This window comes from Stenella coeruleoalba, assembly GCF_951394435.1.
Source record: "Stenella coeruleoalba genome assembly, chromosome: X".
In the NCBI taxonomy this organism is placed as follows: Eukaryota; Metazoa; Chordata; class Mammalia; order Artiodactyla; family Delphinidae; genus Stenella; species Stenella coeruleoalba.
In genome coordinates, this window is record NC_137152.1 from 89,960,492 (window position 1) to 89,981,954 (window position 21,463).

Consider the following 21,463-nt stretch of genomic DNA (forward strand, 5'->3'; position numbering starts at 1 on the left):
AATACTTATTTTTTAAATTTAGTAGTAGTCCTAGAGTTTACAGTACACATTTACACTAATCTAAATCCACTTTCAAATAACACTATACTGCTTCACAGTTATTGCAGGTACTTAATAGTAGAGTATTCCCAATTCCTCTCTCCCATCCTTTATAAAATCGTTGTCATTCATTTCACTTTTCCATCAACTATAATCACTCAGTACACTGTTGCTATTATTATTTTGAACAAACTTTATTCTGTTAGATCAATAAAGAATGAGAAAAATAAAAGATTTTTTCTGACCTTCATTTATTCCTTCTCTAACACTCTTCCCTTCTTTACATAGAGCTGAGTTTCTAACGTATATTATTTTCCTTTTTCCTGAAGAATTTCTTTTAATATTTCTTGCAAGGCAAGTTGATTGGTGAAAATTTCCTTCAATTTCTGTTTGTCTGAGAAAATCCGTATTTCTCATTGACTTTTGAAGGACAGTGTTGCTGGATACAGAATTCTAGGTTGGTGGATTTTTTCTTTCAACAATTTATTTTTTAAATAAATTTATTTATTTATTTTTGGCTGCATTGGGTCTATAGTTTTCTACAGTTTTAGAAGTTTTAGCCACAACAATCAGGGAAGAAAAAGAAATAAAAGGAATCCAAATCGGAAAAGAAGAGGTAAAGCTGTCACTGTTTGCAAATGACATGATACTATACGTAGAGAATCCTAAAGATGCTACCAGAAAACTACTAGAGCTAATCAATGAATTTGGTAAAGTAGCAGGATATGAAATCAATGTACAGAAATCTCTTGCATTCCTATACACTAATGATGAAAAATCTGAAAGAGAAATTAAGGAAACACTCCCATTTACCACTGCAACAAAAAGAATAAAATACCTAGGAATAAACCTACCTAAGGAGACAAAAGACCTGTATGCAGAAAACTTTAAGACACTGATGAAAGAAATTAAAGAGGATACAAACAGATGGAGAGATATACCATGTTCTTGGATTGGAAGAATCAACATTGTGAAAATGACTATACTACCCAAAGCAACCTACGGATTCAACGCAATCCCTATCCAACTACCAATGGCATTTTTCACAGAACTAGAACAAAAAAATTTCACAGTTTGTATGGAAACACAAAAGACCCCGAATAGCCAAAGTAATCTTGAGAAAGAAAAATGGAGCTGGAGGAATCAGCCTCCCAGACTTCAGTCTATACTACAAAGCTACAGTCATCAAGACAGTATGGTACTGGCACAAAAACAGAAATATAGATCAATGGAACAGGATAGAAAGCCCAGAGATAAACCCACGCACATATGGTCCCCTTATTTTTGATAGAGGAGGCGAGAATATACAATGGAGAAAAGACAGCCTCTTCAATAAGTGGTGCTGGGAAAACTGGACAACTACATGTAAAAGAATGAAATTAGAACACTCCCTAACACCATACACAAAAATAAACTCAAAATGGATTAAAGATGTAAATATAAGGCCAGACACTATAAAACTCTTAGAGGGAAACAAAGGCAGAACACTCTATGACATAAATTCTCTGGCATCTTTCAAGATGTTCTCTTTGTCTTTGATTTTCTGTAGTTTAAATATGATATGCTTAGGTGTAGGTTTTCTCATATTTATCTTGCTTTGTGTTCTCTGAGCTCCCTGGATCTGTGCTTTGCTGTTTGTCATTGCTTTTGGAAAATTCTCAGCCATTATTACTTCAAATATTTCTTTTGTTCCTTTCTCCTCTCCTTCTGGTATTCCTGTTACATACACGTTACACCTTTTGTAATTTTCCCACAGTTCTTGAATATTCTGTTGAATTTTTTAAATTATTTTTTTCAGCTTGGGAAGTTTCTCTTGGCATATCTTTAGCTCACTGATTCTTTCTTCAATCATGCCCAGTGTACTGATGAGCTCATCAAAAGAATTCTTCATTTCTGTTACAGTGTTTTTGATTTCTCACATTTCTTTTTGATTGTTTCTTAGAGTTTTCATCTCTCTCTTTACATCACCCATGTGCTCTTACATTTTGCCTACCTCTTTCATTAGAGTTCTTAGTACCTTAATCTTATTTATTTTAAATTCCAAGTCTGATAATTTCAAAATGTCTGCCATATCTGAGCCTGGTTCTGACGCTTGATTTTTCTCTTCAGATTGATTTTTTTTGTCTTTTAGCATGCCTCGTAACTTTTTGTTGAAAGTCACACACGATGTACTGGGGAAAAGTAACTGAGGTAAGTAGAGCATTAGTGTGAGATTCTATGTTAATCTAGCTAGGAGTTAAGCTAATTTTACTGTTTTTATGTAGCCATGGTGTCAGAGGCTAAAATTTGCCTAATGTCTTTGTTTATCCCCTCCCCCACTGTTTTTGGGTTTCCCTAGTTCTCCTTCTTAAATAGTGTCTAAGGCCTGCAGTCCTTTCAATCTCCTGTTATTATACAGGACTCCAATTGATGTGGTAGTAAATTGTGGGGGAAGGAGAAGTGTTCTATAATCGTATAATTAGCTCTCAGTCTTTTAGTGATCCATGTCCCTGAGCTGTGACCTTCAAAAGTGCTAATTAACTTTGCTCCTCCCCATCAATGTAGGTGAGACAGGACGGTTAGTGGAGTTGGGTATATATTCCTTCTTCCAGGTTGGTTAGGCTCTGATAAAACCCAAATCAGGGACTTCGCTGGTGGTGCAGTGATTAAGAATCCGCCTGCCAATGCAGGGGACACGGGTTCGAGCCCTGGGCTGGGAAGACCCCACATGCCAGGGAGCAACTAAGCCTGTGCACCACAGCTACTGAGCCTGTGCTCTAGAGCCCACAAGACACAACTACTGAGTCCACATGGCACAACTACGGAGTCCACGTGCCACAACTACTGAAGCCCGTGTGCCTAGAGCCCGTGCTCTGCAACAAGAGAAGCCACTGCAAGGAGAAGCCCATGCACCGGAACGAAGAGTAGCCCCCACTTGCCGCAACTAGAGAAAGCCCCCGTGCAGCAACAAAGACCCAATGCAGTCCAAAAAATAAATAAATAAATAAATAAATTTATTAAAGAAAAAAAAATCAGTTAGGCTCTGGTAAAATCACTTCCCTTGAGGCCAGGCCTTAGTTATGGAGAACAAAGAGCTCTGGGCTTATTTCAAAATGGTTACCTTTTCCCTCCTCTCCCTGAAACAGTTAGGAATTTTTCACCAAACCTGAGAACCTGGTGGGGATTCTGGAGATAAAACTCATGAAGAAAGAGTTTTTCTCTACCAAGCTAGAACATGCTCCTTTGCCAGCAATTAGTCAATTACCTGCTAAGTGCTCCTACCAGGATCCAGCAGTGGTAACTGTATTAGCCTGTCTTTCCAGTTTTCAGAGTAAAAAACACAAGGCAGTTTGCCCTGTGACCTCAATTTTCTGATTCATTTAAGAGGAGTTGTTGATTTTCACTTCCTTAAGCTTTTTGCTTATGGGAGTGACAACTTCGAAGCTCTTTACGTGTCAGACCAAAAACTGGAAGTTCTTTCTAGTCTCTAGTCTCTTTTCTGTGCATAAAGGTGTATAAAGTCTTTTATTATAAAATTAACAGCGTATACAATATACTGGGTTGGCCAAAAAGTTCGTCCCGTTTTCCCATTAAAGTTTTCCCGTTATGGGAAAACCCGAACGAACTATTTGGCCAACCCAGTACATTTTGTAAACTACATTCTAAAATTAACACATTGTGGACATTTTTGTGCCATTAAATATTTCCCCCATACCACATGCCTAGTAACATGATTCTCCACTAACACAGTTGAACCATAATTTCTTAACCCATCCCCTATTTGGGGGTATCAAATTGCTTCCTTCTCTTTCTTTTTAAAAAAATTCCATGAAAAATATCCTCGTATATAAGGACTTCCCTGGCAGTCCAGTGGTTCAGGCTCTGCACTTCCACTGCATGGGGCCCGGGTTCGATCCCTGGCCAGGGAACTAAGATCCCACATGCCATGTGGTGTGGCCAAAATATAAATAAATTAAAAATATATATGTTCTTGGATATAAACCAGTGTATGCAATACTGGTTATTTTCTTAATATAAATCCTTAGAAGTAGATTTATTGGGTCAAAGGTTTTCAATGCTTTTAAACTCCTGATCTACATTGTCAAGCTGCCCTCCAGAGATGCTACACTAATTTACTTTCCAATTGCAGTGTGTGAAAATGTCCAACACAGGATATTTTAATTGCTTAAAACTTTTCAAATTTGGTGAGGGAAGTGGAAACAATATTTCTTTTTTTCTTTATCAGGAAGGTTGAATACATATTCATTTCTAGTAAGTATTTTTATTTCCCCTTTTATGATATTACCATTATTATTATTAATATTGTCATATTAAGCTATATTCCTGGACTAAATGCAAGTGCTCAAAACCATTTATTAATTAAAAGAACTCAGAAAAATCAAAATTACTTTGCAGACATAACTTGTATATTTTTCAGCCAAATCTTAGGAATACAATTTTCTTGGTACACACACAAATTAGACTTCTGCTCCATGGTGTTCTAGAATGGAGCAGGAAAGATTTTTAACAATCCCTGCGTCTTTAACTGAGGAGAGACAATCAAGAATTTCCCAAAACAAACATCGAAATGAGGCACCTTTTGCAAACTTCCACATGTTGCTGAGAGGAGAATGACTGTTTCTCTACAATAAATTTATAATGTAAATGACAAACACCTAAGTTATTTGTATTTCATATATACAACTTATCTAGACATTTCAGAAAGAATCTGAATATATGCTTAGAAGCAAATCCATGAAGGAGCCTACTTAAGTGGCATTATTACGCTAGTATAAATTGCCTTACTTGTACGGTTCTTCAGCCACTTATCTTGGATGGAGGTAAGCTAGAAATTACTTTGTCGATTTAAATCCGCATCGCAAAGTAAGATGGAAGCTTGTGTACTATGTATTTGATTCTGGATTATTCTGTCAGAAATAATTAGCTCACTCAGAAGTTGACATCAGATCTACCTACTAAAAATATGAAGTTGGATGAGCTTCCATTATCAGCAATGTGATCTACATGGCTGTGTGATTTATTCCTTTCTTGATGAAAAAGAAATGGGATAATAAAAGATAAGGACCCTTGAAAGATTCAGCAAGCACTAAAATAAGACATGCTGTCAAAATATGGGTTTCAAGTGCATTTACATATTTTTAATACTCACATCCAAATTGTTAAAGATTCTAGCTTGCAGGAAAGTCTGTTTCCAAAGGACCAGTATACAGCAATGCCACAAGGACGGTATTCTTTATATATACCTTTTGAGCAAGTTGCTATCATTTCTCTGAAATATCTTTAAGACAGGTTATTTCATGGACACTATTAAATGGATCCTTTCAGTATACCTGAGCTCACCACTATTCATGAAAACCACAGATAGGGCTTCCCTGGTGGCACAGTGGTTGAGAGTCCGCCTGCCGATGCAGGGGACACGGGTTCGTGCCCCAGTCCGGGAAGATCCCACCTGCCGCGGGGCGGCTGGGCCCGTGAGCCATGGCCGCTGAGCCTGCGCGTCCGGAGCCTGTGCTCCGCAACAGGAGAGGCCACAACAGTGAGAGTCCTGCGTACCGCAAAAAAAAAAAAAACCCACAGATAATTCAAATAACTTGCTTCAGCCAATAGATTCTGTTTGTCCCAAATTCAGCCTCTAAATAGTATTGGTAGACAATGTGTGAAACTGAGTGATTTAAATTTTCCTGCTCCAAATTTGGCTCAAAGGCTAAGGAAGTAGATGATAAATGTAAAAAGGAGCCAAGGAACCAGGTCCTGAAAAACATAGAGCCCGATGAGAATGATGATAATAACGAAAACAACAACAAAATTTGTTGAACACTTCCTATGAGCCAGGCTCTGTTCTAGGGGTTTTACATCCATAAATTCACTAAATTCTCACCACAACCCTACAAGGTAGATCACATTATTAGCTCCATTTTACAGATGCGGAATCTGAGGCACAGGGAGGTTTGGTAACATGCCTAAGTTGACATGACTAGTCAATATATGGAGCTGGAATTCAAACCTAAGTAGTCTGGCCTCAGAGCCAAGGGCTGGAACCACTATAGCATTTTGCCTGTCCTGCTACATTGTTGTAAGGTGCATGTCACCCACTTTTAGAACTTGAAAAATAATGGGCATTCTTGCCTAACTTTTTCTCAAGATACCCTTCCACCCTACCTCTGAGACGCAGCTTTGCTCACCTTTTAAAGAATAAGGTGCTGTCTGTAGTGAAGTCAAGTCATGCTCAAATAGATTATATGAGATGGTACAGCTGGCAGACTGCATTTTGCATTTTTTTGGTATCCCTCTCAATGATAAATCATAAAGTATGAAATAGTGCCCATGCTCTCAAAGGCTATGAAATCTAGTTGGGAAGCCAAGAGTACCCCAGCTAAAGGTTCTTTTTCATTCTCTTTATACCTATCAGCACTTTCCTCATAATACTCACATGGCATTTATCTCATATTACGATACTAGTGTCTCACAAACTATGCATCTTGAGGATGAAAATATCTTACTCAAACACTAACTTCAGAGAGAAACCCGACCATAAATGCAAATATAATGGTCTTCATCAAGTACCTTGGTCCTATTACCTCAGAAACATGGGATTTTGCCAATTATGCCCCAGACAGAAATCCACTTATTCCTGGAAGGAGCAAATTCAGGAACTGAAGGCAGAGACAAGGAGCTAAACAGTAACATCACTGGTGCTATTGAACAATGCTTCTGTAATTACTGACACTGTTTTTTTTCTATTACATAACAAAAGTAAACACTATAATCTTTAAGACATTTTTTTACCGTGGCTGTCCAAGATTGAGCGGATCAATTTTCAGAAACTACGATAAAGTCCATTTCAGCACATGCTTCTAAGTCTGAACTTTTAAAAACTTTTTGCCGTCACCCAGGAGTGAATTTCATGAGTTACACAGCATCATTGACCACACCTAAAGTTCCAGTGTATCATCTTGGACAAGAAGCACAAGTGAGCTGATGTGACTGAAACTGTGATGCCTCGCCAACTTTTAGGAGATACAGGCAAGAAAAGTAAGCTTATCACTTGCCAGTACCTGAGAGATACCAGCTGGAGAATTCATGACTTACCACTAACTCATGGTATCTGTTGAGTAGAACTTGATCCCAAAGGAATTCCAACTAACATTTGAGATGGACCTTCAACCTGCATCATCATAGCTATTTTTCAAATGGTTCAGCTGGCCCTAATTAAAAGTGGCAATCCCTGCTGCTTTAGGGGGCCCTGTTAACAGAAACAATGACGACAAAAAGCAAACAACAGAGATGTGCCATCAACGTTTTGCCCAACCATTACTGTCTGGCACCCAGGACTAGGTCAAAAGGTCAATAACTTCATCACCAGTCTAAAGGCAAGAAAATATTCCCACGAGCTGTCTTCGATAAGAGCTATTACCGTAGACACATCATCATGTAAGTATAACAATAATATTTATTTTATTATAACACATACAGTCAGTAGAAAGGGAGAGATGGATCTTTGCTGTTCATTATATGAGAGGACAAATCAAGTAAACAAATTCCTTAAGAATTTATTTTTTTTAAAAAAAGACTACTATAATAGTGAAGGAAAAATTAAAAGCCCAAGTACTTTCCTTCTGCCATTCATCAAACTTGAAGCAGAATGGAGGAAGGGCAGGATGTAGCAGTTACTACAGAAAAAAAGGGTCCTATCTCTCTAGAAATTGGGTTTCTAGAATTGAAGTCTCAGTCAGATTTCCTCAGGGCTTTAAGACTTCATTTCCAGGCTGTGGAAGCCAATGAAAAAGGAAAGCCAGGAAAAAGCCAAGTTCTTCACTTTGAGTATACAGCTTATTCCTCTTTATCTGGGGGTTAATTACCTTATTCCTATTTGTTGGATCATTCGTCCAAAATCAATTCAACTTAATATATATATTGAGTGGCCTATGCACACCACGGCCTTCCCACTACCTGCCTTTTCTACTAGCTTTTCTATTAGCAGGTGGGCAGACTCAACGAGAAGAAAAGGGTCCATATTTCAAAGAGGTTTGACAGTTGAACAAGGCGACATTATTGGCTAAGTTGAGAAATGGAGATTTTCCATGAAATTTCAATTCATTGTGCCCTTCTATCTCCCATTAACATGGATAACTGGGACTTGATGGTATTCTCATTAGTCTTTACTATGAGGCCATAGGAGATCCTTTTACAGAAAGGCTGTTCAGCTGGTGAAACCTGATCTGAATAATTTTTCTGGCCAAAATCCTCTCTTACTTGTCATCTGGCATAGGACTTTGGGCAAAAATCAAAGCTCTTCTTCGAAGAAAACAAATTGTTTTTTCTATCAGCACCTCAGCTGCACAAGTCTCTGCTAAAAGGGGTTTACTTTCCGCTTGGTCAAGAATTCAAGTTGTGCTCTTGAACTTTTCACAACAGGATCGACTTTGCATGGTCTGCAACTGGCATCTAAAATATTCAGCTTTCGCTTTAGACAACATGAGTTATATCTCCACTACAGGTGCATTTGAGAGAATCAGTCGTTAATTGGCATAGTAAACCAAATTCACTACAAGATAGTGCTTCATTTTTATAAAACAATACGTATGTACAGCTGAGCGTAGAAAAAAACACTAGAAGCCTATATGCCAATTAACCATGATTAACGTAAATGTTGAGATTACCAATGACTTTTGTTTTCCTAATACTTTTATGTACTTCTGAATGTTAAAAAATGAGCATATGGGCCTTCCCTGGTGGCGCAATGGTTAAGAATCCGCCTGCCAACGCAGGGAACACGGGTTTGAGCCCTGGTCCGGGAAGATCGCACATGCCACGAAGCAGCTAAGCCCGTGCACCACAACTACTGAGCCTGCGCTCTAGAGCCCACGAGCCAAAGCTACTGAAGGCCAGGCACCACAGCTACTGAAGCCCGCGCGCCTAGAGCCCACGCTCTGCAACAAGAGAAGCCACTGCAATGAGAAGCCCGCGCCCCGCAAGGAAGAGTGGCCCCTGCTCGCCACAACCAGAGAAAGCCCACGTGCAGCAACAAAGACCCAACAGCCAAAAATAAATAAAGAGTTGCCTCAGGTGTATTTTGTTTTAAAAATGAGCATCTGTTTTTTGTTTTGTTTTGGTTTGGTTTGGTTTTTTTGCGGTACGCGGGCCTCTCACTGTTGTGGCCTCTCCTGTCGCGGAGCACAGGCTCCGGACGCGCAGGCCCAGTGGCCATGGCTCACGGGCCCAGCCACTCCGCGACATGTGGGATCCTCCTGGATTGGGGCACAAACCCGTGTCCCCTGCATCGGCAGGCGGACTCTCAACCACTGCGCCACCAGGGAAGCCCTGAGCATCTGTTTTTAAATAGAAAAAATAACGTTAATATAAACTTTGCTTAGGGCATCTGATAATTGACAATCCAATCTAGTAGACATATTAAACAACCATTTGTATAACATTTATATGTTCTAGCCTTCAATTAACTTATATCATCCAAAGTTAAAATATCTGGGCCACTTTTTCTTAGCACTTACAGAAAGACTTTTACTGAGTTAAAATTTAATACTTGCCCTCTTCCTTTACAGAGGGTTAATAAAGAAATGCCGAACACAATTCTTCTCTCTTCTATGAAATTAAGGTTACAGTTGGTGTCTTTGTACCACCCAGAATGTGCTTCATGCAAACATCCCATCATTAATACTGTTTGAGTAAGTGGGAGGTGGGAAATAAATCTCTATAGATGAAACTATAATTGTCTCTTGCCCACCAATGGAAACTTTCTCTTTCTATCTTTTCAGGAATCATAAGCCAATTTAGAATGTGAATAATGTACCAAAGCAGGTGTTAAGAACATCTACCCTTTCTACTTTCCTCAGATTGCCTCCATTTTTTTCATCTTTTAGAAAGTCATCTTGCAACTATTGTTTCATGTATAACCTGTATCTAATTTTTTTAGAAGTAGGCAGGCTATAAATCTTAAATGAATAAAATACTCTTTGCAACAATCTTGTGTCAATGATAAAAGTCCGGGTATGCTCCAAGTATCTAAAACCAGAGCCTTGGTTTCCCTTGTCCCACCACCCCAACCCCTATTCTGGCATCCTTTAGTTTGCTGTCCAGAAAGCAAGAATTCCTCTCAGTTAGAGAGTAGAGAATCTTTAGTTCAGAGAGAGCATGAATGACTCAACCCATACCACACAGCAAGCAACAGAACTGACCAGAAACCAGGTCCCCTGACTTAAAGCACAGTCCACTCGCCATTAGACTATGAGGACATTCCAATCCTACTGAGAAGTCAGGGAAATCTAAGAAGCGTGGACATAAAGGCACATATTTTTAACCTTCCTCACAAATTTCCTTTGGCTTAGCTTATTTAGGTTCCAGAATAACTTTAGTCCTAGTCTCTGTCTTTTAACTCCCAAATAGTATACTGCCTCTCTTAGGAATTCTGGTTACAAAGTTCTTTACTCACTTACTCGGATCATCTCATGTGTTAAGTGGCTGCCATGTGCAAAGGACTGGGCTTCTCTTCAAGAGAATGCACTGGCTTCCTCAGAGAACTGCTGTAGTGAACAGAACACTGAATTTGGAGACCTGGGTTTTCACTCTGGCACTGCCTTGGACTTACTGTCTGGCCTTGTACAAAGTCACCTGACCTCACTGGGTTTCAAGTTTCTCATCTGAAGATTAAGGGGAGAATATCATTTGGCTTGCAAGAGAGTTACTTGAATCGCTACCACTTATTAAAGACTATGTGCCAGCCACTGTCACAAAGCACTTCATGTGAACAGGCTCATCAGTTCTTCAAATGACCATGTTGATGGTCACTACGCTATTATTTCCCCAACTGTACTGATAAGACCGCTAAAGCTGGAAAGATTAAGCAACGTTCCCAAGGTAAGTAAGAAAGTCATGGAGCTGGGGTTTGTATCTACATGGACTCCAGAGCTTCCATACCCAACCCCACTGGTTCCCCCCCAGTATAAAAAATAATTATGAACATACTTTGAAAAGCATTAAGCTATCTAATTTTAAGGTATTCTTCATTTATTCTACTTCCATCTATTTAAACCCCTAAGATGTCAACGGGTCTACTCTTCTGCTAGCTTCTTTCTCTTGTCAAAAAATCGCCTCGAACGTCCAAGTGAGAATCTAGAGGTGGAAAACTCAAGCCTTTCTGGTTGGCTTTCACAATAAAGAGGCTGGGTAGGCTCCATAAGGCCATGATCCCCATGTTTCAAATTTTCTAAGTATCCTCTTCCTTCCCTTCACTCTTCTGGGGACTCACCCTTCCTGGGAAGTTCAGAGGCCCATTTTCAAGCAAATACAAACGTTGGAAGCTTTTCTCCTGAGGAGAAAAATGAATGAGAATCTAGTCCCTTGGAAGACCCAGCTAACTCACCTTATAAAGCAGGAATGGACGCCATGAAATACACGAACAATTTCTCTCCCCAGGATGACTGCCAGCCTTGGCACAGGCTGGTCCATTTGAAATACATAATTGAATATTCTTAACAACTCAACTCTTCCACCTCACTTTGATCAATAGTTCATTACCTAAGTCAGAATTGCCAAAAGAGGCAAACCCTTCAGCCTGTTTGTCCTATATTTGCATGAATATTAAGCACTGAATGTCATGCTTCTTTGAACATCAAAAGAGCTTCCTGGCCTCTTTTGACTACAACTTTAACAACAGAGCATAATGGAGTTACACAAAGACCTTATCCCGGCTAAAGACCTCAAACCTTGCTGCTTCTGGACAGTAACAAACTTTTATATAAGCCATAAATGGCTCATTCATCCACTGTGATGCACGTTCAGTATTTCCTGGGTTCCTGAACCTGTCTTCCCTCCTGTGAGAGCAAGGGAATTCTGGCTAATTAGCTACTAGTAAGTGGTAGCACCCACTTCGACTTTTCCTTGTGCAAACAGCTTTCTGCAATTAAAGCATTTTCTGCAGACCTCCTCAGACTCTACACCAATTGAGTGAGCATCTTTGACCATAACAGCATCCCCTCTCATTCCACCCTGATGCCTAAAACTGGAGAGCGAACAGGCTACAGAGCATCTGCCTTGACCTAGAAACTTACACTCGAACCAGCCTGTGGAAAATCAAAAACCTTGGCTTCCTTGGGTAAAATGGTATCAGGGAACAAAGAGAGAAGGGAAGCTTTATTAACTTTACACTTACATGTTTCCTGAAGTTTTTCTAGTTTTTTTTTTTAATTAAAAAAACCCCTCTTTTTACTCCTTCCACCCCCATACCTATACCCTTCTCTAGAACTCGACAGTAGAAATATGGGAAACAAGATGTCCTTTTACTTTAAAGGACTTTTACCTGTTGTAAAAGTAGTATTTGCCAATTGTGGAAACTTTGTAATAAGGAGAAGTACAAAAATGAACAAAAGTAACAGTTGTGCACCTACCACCCAGAGATAAAAAGTTAGTTCCCGGGGCTTCCCTGGTGGCGCAGTGGTTGAGAATCTGCCTGCTAATGCAGGGGACACGGGTTCGAGCCCTGGTCTGGGAAGATCCCACATGCCGTGGAGCAACTAGGCCCATGAGCCACAACTACTGAGCCTGCGCATCTGGAGCCTGTGCTCCGCAACGACGGAGGCCGCAACAGCGAGAGGCCCACGCACCGCGATGAAGAGTGGCCCCCGCTTGCCACAACTAGAGAAAGCCCTCGCACAGAAACGAAGACCCAACACAGCCAAAAATAAAAAAATAAATTAATTAAAAGAAGGCTCAACATTTTTAAAAAAAGTTAGTTCCCTATGGCACACCATGCATGAATATAAATTTCAGATAGAACAGAGAATTATGGGTAAAACCCCAAATTATGGAAGCAGTAGAAGAAAATACAAGAATATGGAGTAGGAGGGAATTCCCTCATGCTCCAGTGGTTAGGACTCCTCGCTTCCACCGCAGGGGGCACGGGTTCAATCCCTGGTCAGGGAACTAAGATCCCGCATGCCGCACAGGGCAGCCATAAAGGAAATGAATGACAGATCTGACTACAAGAAAATTTAAAACTTCTGTATGGGAAAATACAACTTATACAAAGTTTAAATCAAATGGCAGACTGGGAAAATAATATGTGAAATACAAAAGTTAATAAAAACATTTGATGTTACGTTAATAAATAAGCTTTTGCAAATCAGTAAGACACGCACCCAAATGAAAGCCAATTCAGTGAAGAAATACAATTGACTTAAAAATAATTGAAAAGATACTCCAGTAATAGGAAAGTATCACAACAAAACTGAGATATTATTTCCCCTATTAAACTGGCCCTAAAATACAAAGATTAATAATACTTTCAGTGAAGGAATTAGAAATGGACATGCATACAAAGATGGTGGAAGCATAAATTGATACATTTTTTGAAGGAAATTTGACAGTTCTTACCAAGATTAAAACTGAACATACACTTTGACCTAACAGTTACTCACCAATACTTGCCTAAGTGCCTTAAGACATCCATTAATGCCTTACTTACAGTAACAGCAAAAACTGGATACAACCTAAATATCTACAAACAGGGACTGGTTAAACAAACCACGGCACACTCATATAATTGGGAACTACGTAGACATTAGAAAGAATATGGTACTGTTACACTGCAATGTTCTAACATGGAAAGATGTCCTGGACACACTGCTGAATAAAAGCAGGTTACAGAAAAATATATATATAATATCCAATTTTTGTAAAAGAAAAAACCCTACAGACGTGTATATATGTTTTTATAACACAGAGAGAAAAGAGTTTGGAAGAACACACAGCAAACTATTAGTAACGGTCATCCCTGGGGAGTGGGATGGGTGTTGAGAGATACAGGTTCTTTATGAAGTTCAGATACTTTCATATCATTTTGTACAATGAATATTATTAATTTTATAATTTAAGAAATTTTAAAATAAGTTAATATAAGCATTTTCAATAAGCAGTGTTTGAATGGTAGCATAATAGTACATTACATGGATAATTTAAGTAACCACTCCCCACTGCTTCTAACTTCCCTTAGAGCTGTAATATAAATCTCTGCGCATGTAGTGTGTGTGTGTGCGTCTGTGTGTGTGTGTGTGTGTGTGTGTGTGTGTATCGAGGCAACATACCTAGGGCATATGCTTTGAGAGTTTCCTTTTAGTGGAGGTAAATTTGCACATGTCTTCGAGACAGTTAGCTTGGGTGTGGCCACAAAGAATGATGCTGAGTGGCTCATTCAGGGAATGACCATGACCTTAGCCTCATTATCTGACTATAAGCCTGAAACACTAGACCGGAACTGGTCCCCTAGGCCATCTGTTACATAATCATTTTGACACCAACTGAATATCAAAGGGGCTTGGGACAGATTCATAAGCAGTAGGAAATGTCAGAGAGTGATAGTTTTGGGGGTCTGTCAATCGTTTTTCAATCATATTTTTCTTTGGTTTGTCAGTTAAGCTCTAAGTTGCATGGACAATATTCCTCAATTCTTCACGAATGTGGAAGGCTTCCCAGAAGAGATGGTCTTCTAACAAACAGTTGCAAGCTTCCCCATGCTGCCAGTAAGTCCATAAGGGAAGTTTCTTCCTAAGAGAGGAAGGATTTTTAAGCCCAGCTGCTTGCGAGTTTAGCTGAGAATGGATGGACAACTTTTCTATCATATCCACTTAAATCAAGGAGGACTTCTGGAAGAGGAGGGTTCTGAGGTCGATTACACATTCAAGTAGAAGGAGAAGGAGGTCCGTTGAGGACTGCAGGAGAAGAGGCTGATCCAAGCTTCCTTAATGATACCGTGTCCTGCTAAACTTCCTGCTGTGCCTCGATCATACTAGGTATCACCACGGATTACTCATGTTTAAAAGCCTAATCAAAAGCACTATCGCTCCCAGGAAGGAGACTCACTTTACTATGAAAATCGTAGCGGGGCAGAAACACAGGTAACAATGGAACAGGTTTGGCATTGTTCTCCCTGTCAGCAAGCCTCATGCCTGATATATTTAACTTATGCTGATAAAGGAGATAAATGTTTAAGTGATGGGCTTCAGATGCTGTTTCAGCTCCTACCAAGCATATTTGCACAGTTCCTTCTCATGAATAAGCTCAGTGGAGCAGAGAATGCCCCTCTTGGACCAGTTCCACTTTGTGCTTCTTTTGATGCAGCCAAAAAGGGGAACTAGAGCGATGGCTTTTCCTTCAAATTTAGGGCCAGGGTCCACCTCAGAGGTGGCTGCAAGTGGCCCAAAGAAGGTGAGGCTCACAGTGGGCAAAGGCAAGCAGAAAGTTCCTAACAAGAGCAGCGGTGTCAACGGTTACTCATAAATCTCCCAAATGTGGCTGTGAAGAGGGTTAATTACTCCCCTTTCCTGCCACTCTGCTTTCTCCAATGTGTCAGCCCATCACACGGATCGCTGACTTTCTAGAAATATTCCCTGGCTTTGCGGGGACGTTCCTTTCAATAAATGGCATCCAATTTGCTCACGGTCCCTGGAATCTCAATTTCCTCAAAGGATTTTTCATCTCAACCCAGTTCATGTGAAGGTTTTTTCCTTCTTCGTTTTTCAGCAGAAGGGAAGAGGCAGAGCCTGCTTTACATTTTTCTTTTTTTTTTCTTTTTCTTTTCGGTGTTATTCTTTTTCATAAACTGAAAACCTTTGCTGAAGAGTCTGAAATTTGGGAAAAAATCCAGCTCATCTGTCAGATATTTCAAGAATTACGTAAAATGGAATGAGATTTGTACAGTTTAGAACAGGAAAAGGAAAATAGGCTAATGTGTCATGTGTCCTATGAGATGAAAACTATATGATAATCAGAAAAACAGCCCCAAATTTAGTTAGCCCGAGTCAAAGCTCTCATTCTTCTACCAACTCACGCATAAACCAGTAACATTCACTTTCTTCTCTTAGAATAATGGCATGTTCACATTTGGGCTAAATCACAATCTCTTCAGATTATAATCACACTTTCAAAGAAATTACAAGAAAGTATCTTGTTTTTTAAACTCAAGACACTTACGTTTTACTTGCTCTGCTTTGCTTCCTTCTAGGAAAAGAAAGAACAGCAACAAGGAGAAGATGTATCTCATGCCTCCCATCTTCCACTTTTTTCTCATTCTGGCCACTGCAAAAGGCAACTTGAAACTTTCGGGGCCCTGGGTACTCAAGCTGTTGGGAAGAAAGCAGAAAAGAAGACTTAGAACAGATCCTCTGGAACTGATGGAGATCCCTGATGCTTAGGCTCCTAACTTGCTGGGGGAAAAGTGCTGGAGAATTTACATAAGTGCAAGCATTGTTTTTCTGCTAAGAAAAGAGAACTTGCCTCTCCTGTCTTGCAAAGACTGCGGGGAGAAATTCAAGCGGATGAACATACATTCCTATCCAACGCTGAGGCTAAATCCTTGCAGGCAAGTCATAGAAAAGTAAAAATAAATTTTGAAATCCTCATTTCTAAGGGAATTAAAGTTGATTTCTCAAGAGATTTTCTTTGGGAGAAAAGGGAAACTGGGGTTTGCAAAATGGCCATTTTGGCAAACAAAAATAATAGGCAGTGACCCAAACAATTTCTGAAATGAAAGTTAACTGATCTTAGCTTCAAGACTACCGTTATTATTAATCCTTCAGGGATGAGGCACGACTGATCAATGTTTCTCCTGTGTCTCCTATGAGATCTATAAGGAAAAACTCTTCCAATGGGTGATTTGAAAATATTTAAATAATTCGAGAAACACCACATTTCAATCTGGGGTTAACATTGGATGGGAACTGAGCTCAACGATCTTTTCAGAGGGTCCAACCTAAATATTGAGTATAGAGAGCTGGATGGAATGCAAGATGATCATTCTGGAGAGCTGAATTGTCTTTGGGCCGTGATGTGGATGCCACAGCTCTTACTTTAAACGCTATGAAGTTGGCCAGGTAATTTAAAATCCATTGTTTCAAATTACGAGTATGTAAGTAACCAAAGAAAAACTGTCCATAGAGAATGTTATGCTATCAGCCAGGCTTTGCAGAACTGGTCTGCCTCTCTACGTCCTCCCTGCTCCTTAAACAAGGATAAATTCTCCTGGGACATGTTCCTAGCCTTCCAAAGACCTGGGTTCTCATGTCTTGGTCCCCTCTGTGAGCTTTTGGTCCAGCTTCAATCACTGGAATGTCTACCTCCGTCCTCTGAGAGTTACCAGGTTCCATTGAAGCAACTCATTTCCACGAACGCTTTAACACAGCTACTCATCCCAGTGAGGTTTCTTCCTGAGCCTACTTTAATAAGCTTATCCCCCAAGCCTCCAAATGAGAAAGATTTTTTTTTAACCGCTGAAATCCAATTTATCACAATCACGTATGGGTCTCGGGGGGGATTTCTGAAACCACGGTTTTCGGGTCTCCCCATGCAAGAACCAACCGGGTTGTTTTTCTTGTACAATGGTTGGGTGATTCGGTGAACAGTAGCATTGCCTCATAATTCAAGCTGGCAAGAAAACGGCTCTTAGAATTTTTTTGCTTTTCTTGGGTCTCAACTAATGGTATGAGCAAAGAGAAAAGTTGGTGACTAGAGAGCAATTAATCTCTTTTGGCGTTCCTGTCATCTGTGTGGCCTCCCCGGCTGGGATGTAGAACATCAGAAAACGAATCTCTTTATAAATAATCACTTTTGATTTACAAGATCCTGAAGTCCTGCCTTTGTATTCTGTGCAGAGCTATAAACCTGGAAGAGTTCCCTCCCCAGGTCTCCGTTCAATTTCTCTTTATCGCTTTAACTTTTTCTTTTGGGGGAGGGGGGCCGTTCAAGACATTTGTTAGGGCTGCAGCAATAAACACCAGCAAGCATTGCTGAGCAAGCATGCCGACTCTTACACTTGCAAAGAGCCAAAATGTCCTTAATTTTTCAAATTACACTTTGACCCAGTTAACTGGAGTTATTTCGGTATTAACTCTCTGTCTGCTTCACACAGGCCGTTGTGCCGTTGAACTGGCACTGGCCCTTTTACAGGTTACTTAGAAATGTAGCCATTGACATATTTTGGGGGCATCCAGGCCCCAACAAGAAAACAACAAAGAAAACAAAATTCTGGGACTAACACTGCAGAGTGGGAGAGGGTGAGTGCGCTTTACAAGAGAACAAGAAACAGGTCAGAACCTAAAGGAATGTATCCATTAAGGTGCCTCACAAAGTTCATTTGCGTCAAGCAAAGGGACCAAGGCTGGGACTGCAAGGCAATCTGGACCATCAAGTGTCAGGGGTCTGTCGGTTCACAGAAGAGGTCTCCTGGGTAGAACAGAATCAGAGACGTTCCCAAAGGAAGGCTAAGGGATGAGCACATGGGCCAGCTCTTCAGGACCCACAGTGTTTCTTTAATCCTGCCGAGAGGCTTCAATGCCCTTGCAATCTCACATTCACTATCATCTGTGGGGCAGCCTCCAGGGTAGCAATCCTCTCTCCAACAAACAATAAGAAGACACTGGATTCTCAGGCCCGTGTCCATCAGCTAAAATCCTCTCCCCGGTCTACCACCCAACAAGAAAAGCTCGGTTCACTGGTGGTAGGTTGTCACTGAAAAATGGCAGCTTCAGGCCAGGGTGTCTCTGGTCTGAGTCGAGATGCCTTCATCGCTGCTATGACTGAAGAACAATGCCCCGTCATTTGGCTTGCAAAACACCTTTGCTATCTATCATTTCATTTTATTCCCCACAACAACCCCACCTTCAAAATGGGCATCCTGGAGCCCAGAGAACTCAATTGCCCATTCTCAGAAAGTTAGTGGCAGGGCCGGCAGGCACCAGAAGCCAGGCTTTCCAGGCCCTACGTTCTGGCAACACTGCGTTGCTCCCCGAGCCTAGCGTCTCCAACCCAGACGCCAGTGGTCCGGGCCGGAAAATGAGGCAGATGTCCAGAGGGAGCATAGAGGAGCCTCTCGACCAGTCCGCCCTGTTTGGTTAACTTGAGCACGTATGAACTACCTACGGGTCCAGGGCACCTCAGCAAGCCAGCAAAAGGCTCGGGACACATGCGATCGCTAAGGGGACCGTAGAAACCCGTTAGGTAGCTACCCAAGTGGCCTCCCCGCAGCTCCAGAGCCTGGAACCACGCAGGCCGAGCGAGAGTGGCGAGTGGTGAGTTCGAATCCGGGGGGCCTCCGACCTGCCTTGGTCTGGCGCCCTGGGCTCCACCTCCAGCCGGGCCGCGGGCAGCTGTGGCGGAGAGCGGGTTAGGGTGGCAGGTCGGGGAAGTTCTGGGCGCCCTGGGGGAAGACGGCCCACCTGTGCAAAGGCTGGAAAGGAAGGGAGGGGAAACGGGCGCCGGACACCGCTCACTTACCTGGCCACCGGCCTCCTCCGTCTTCCACGCGTGCAAGCGCTCCGAGCTCCCCGGGGCGCTCCTCCGAGGACGAGGACTCGCAGGTTGTGGCGAGAGCTGGAGTGCGCGCGAGGGGGGAGGGGGGACTCAAAAGTGGGTGGGAGGAAAAACATCACCGCCCTCACACCACGAGGGAACAGCGGCTCGCTCGGCTCCCGGGGGCAGAGACAAGGCGCGGGCGCGGCGGCCCGGGGCCACCTGCCCGCCCGCCGCCCGCTCCCCACTTGGCCCGAGAGGCCGGCCGCTCGGCGCGGGCGGGAATTCCGCGAGCAAGGAGCCGCTGCAAGCCCGCACCCTTTCTCCGCCCCGGCACCGCCGCTCTCTCCCCGCTCCCCCGACCCGAAAGTTAAGAAATCGGGAGAAAGTGTGAGGCTCAGCCGGCGACTCTCCCATCACGCAGCGCCCACACGGCACCCCCCCTCCTCTGGCTAAGCGAGCGTTGGGGTCTTAAAGGGACCGCACATCTCCTCCCGCCCTTCCACCCCCTCTGCGCTGGATGCACCTAGGAGCTCCCCGCCGCTCGCGCGCGGCCTGAAGACCCCGGCTACCCTCTGACTTCCCCGCTGGAAGCCCGCGACCCCCTCTCCTCCCGCACGACGGCCTCTCTGCGTGCACCTGGCCTGGTCCTGAGCCGGTGCGCGGGACGCAGGATGAGTTGGCCTCGAAAATTATGCCCTAGCAGGCTGCTTATCATTTCCGGGCATCTCCCAGACCCACGTCGCGGCTAATGAAGTGACCAAGCGTTGGTGCCCTTAAAGGCAGGATGGAGGTGGGTGTGTGTGTGGAGGGACAGGAGACGACTTAGAAACCTGCTTTCGCCCACAGAGGGCTCCTAAGCCCCACGGAAAGGGCCTCCGCTAACTGTTAGGTGTCTTGAAGAAAACTTAAGAGTGGCTCACCACAGCCATCACTGTTCTAAGAGTCCTTAGGATTTTGAGTTGGGTCAAGAACCCATCCTTGAAATCACAATAGCGCTGCTGATGCCTTGGTGAGCCTGGGACAGACTAGTCCAAATTTGTGTTTATTCGATGAAGTGTAGTTACAAAGAATTACCAGAATCCTCTAAGGGCCTGAAAGCGTTGCCTCGAGAGACAGTACCCATTTATATTTAAGCCCCTAAATTTAGAGAGAGCTGCAGGGCTTTTTTCGACGTGGAACTGCATAATATGGACACTCCTAACATCTACATGCCACCTTATGGCTTACAGAGCACTTTCATATACATCTTCATTACTTTTTAAACTCTCACAACAAACTGAATGATCTCTGTGTGGCCTCAAGTGTTAAGAGTTGGTGGGGACCCTCTGGACCATTCAGCTCAACCTTTTCCTGTCACAGAAGAAGAAATGGATGGAGGAGGTGGCCGGAGAGGTGATGTATCCAAGGTCACACAGCTAGTAAATGATAGATTTGAGATTCCAGTTCAGATTTCCTGACTTTCAATCCACTACTCTCTGGCTGTTATCTCCAGTCTATAGATGAGGAAACTGATGCTCAGGGAAACTGTAGCTTGCCAAAAAAACTCATATATCAGGAAGAGAGAACAAAGGAAATTTAAAACACGAATAATTGTCCCTGGAAGTTACTTCCTTTTTCTTCCTTCACAAGTGTTAATATCACCCAACTAGCCCCTGAATTGCTGGAGATGATTATTTCACTGTTAACAAAGAAAGGGGGGCCCTTTCTGAAACGTTGCCTTCAGGGCCCAAAATGTCTAGCTCCATCCTGCCGCTTGGGTAGCCATACATTTACATTGCCACATGCATTCAATCTGTGCTGTCCTATATTAGTTTGAACTTGCTGATTTGTTGCCTTATAACTGTTCTCAAGCCATTTAAGGCACTGATGTTTTGTCTCACTGCACTGAGTTCTTCAAGGCCAAGGACTGGTTGTTCAATTTCCTTTGTATCTACATCCCCCAACCCCCATCATCACTCCCAACATGCTGAGAGAGTATTCAGGAAAATGGGTTTCAGGGAACAGCCCGGGACAAACATGGATCTTAGCATTTAAAATCAGACTCACTGAGATTTAAGAGCTCGTCTACTTGGCTACAACCACTGGCTCCCCTTGCTTGATGTAGTACTCTGATTACTGCATAACAAAC

At 42.2% G+C, this 21,463-nt stretch overlaps 1 protein-coding gene across 4 annotated transcripts in view; it reads right to left on the reverse strand.

Moving 5' to 3' along the window:
- CHRDL1 (chordin like 1) overlaps positions 1–19,849 on the reverse strand; it is a 115,120-nt gene extending 95,271 nt beyond the window's left edge. For all 4 annotated transcript variants that reach the window (XM_079911090.1, XM_079911088.1, XM_079911089.1 and 1 more), the window contains exons 1-2: positions 19,318–19,849; positions 16,021–16,169 (exon numbers count right to left, since the gene is read on the reverse strand). In XM_079911090.1, the coding sequence (XP_079767216.1) occupies positions 16,021–16,169; positions 19,318–19,469 (301 nt within the window). In that variant the 5' untranslated portion in view covers positions 19,470–19,849. The remainder of the gene's footprint in view (positions 1–16,020; positions 16,170–19,317) is intronic.
- Positions 19,850–21,463: the final 1,614 nt, after the last annotated feature.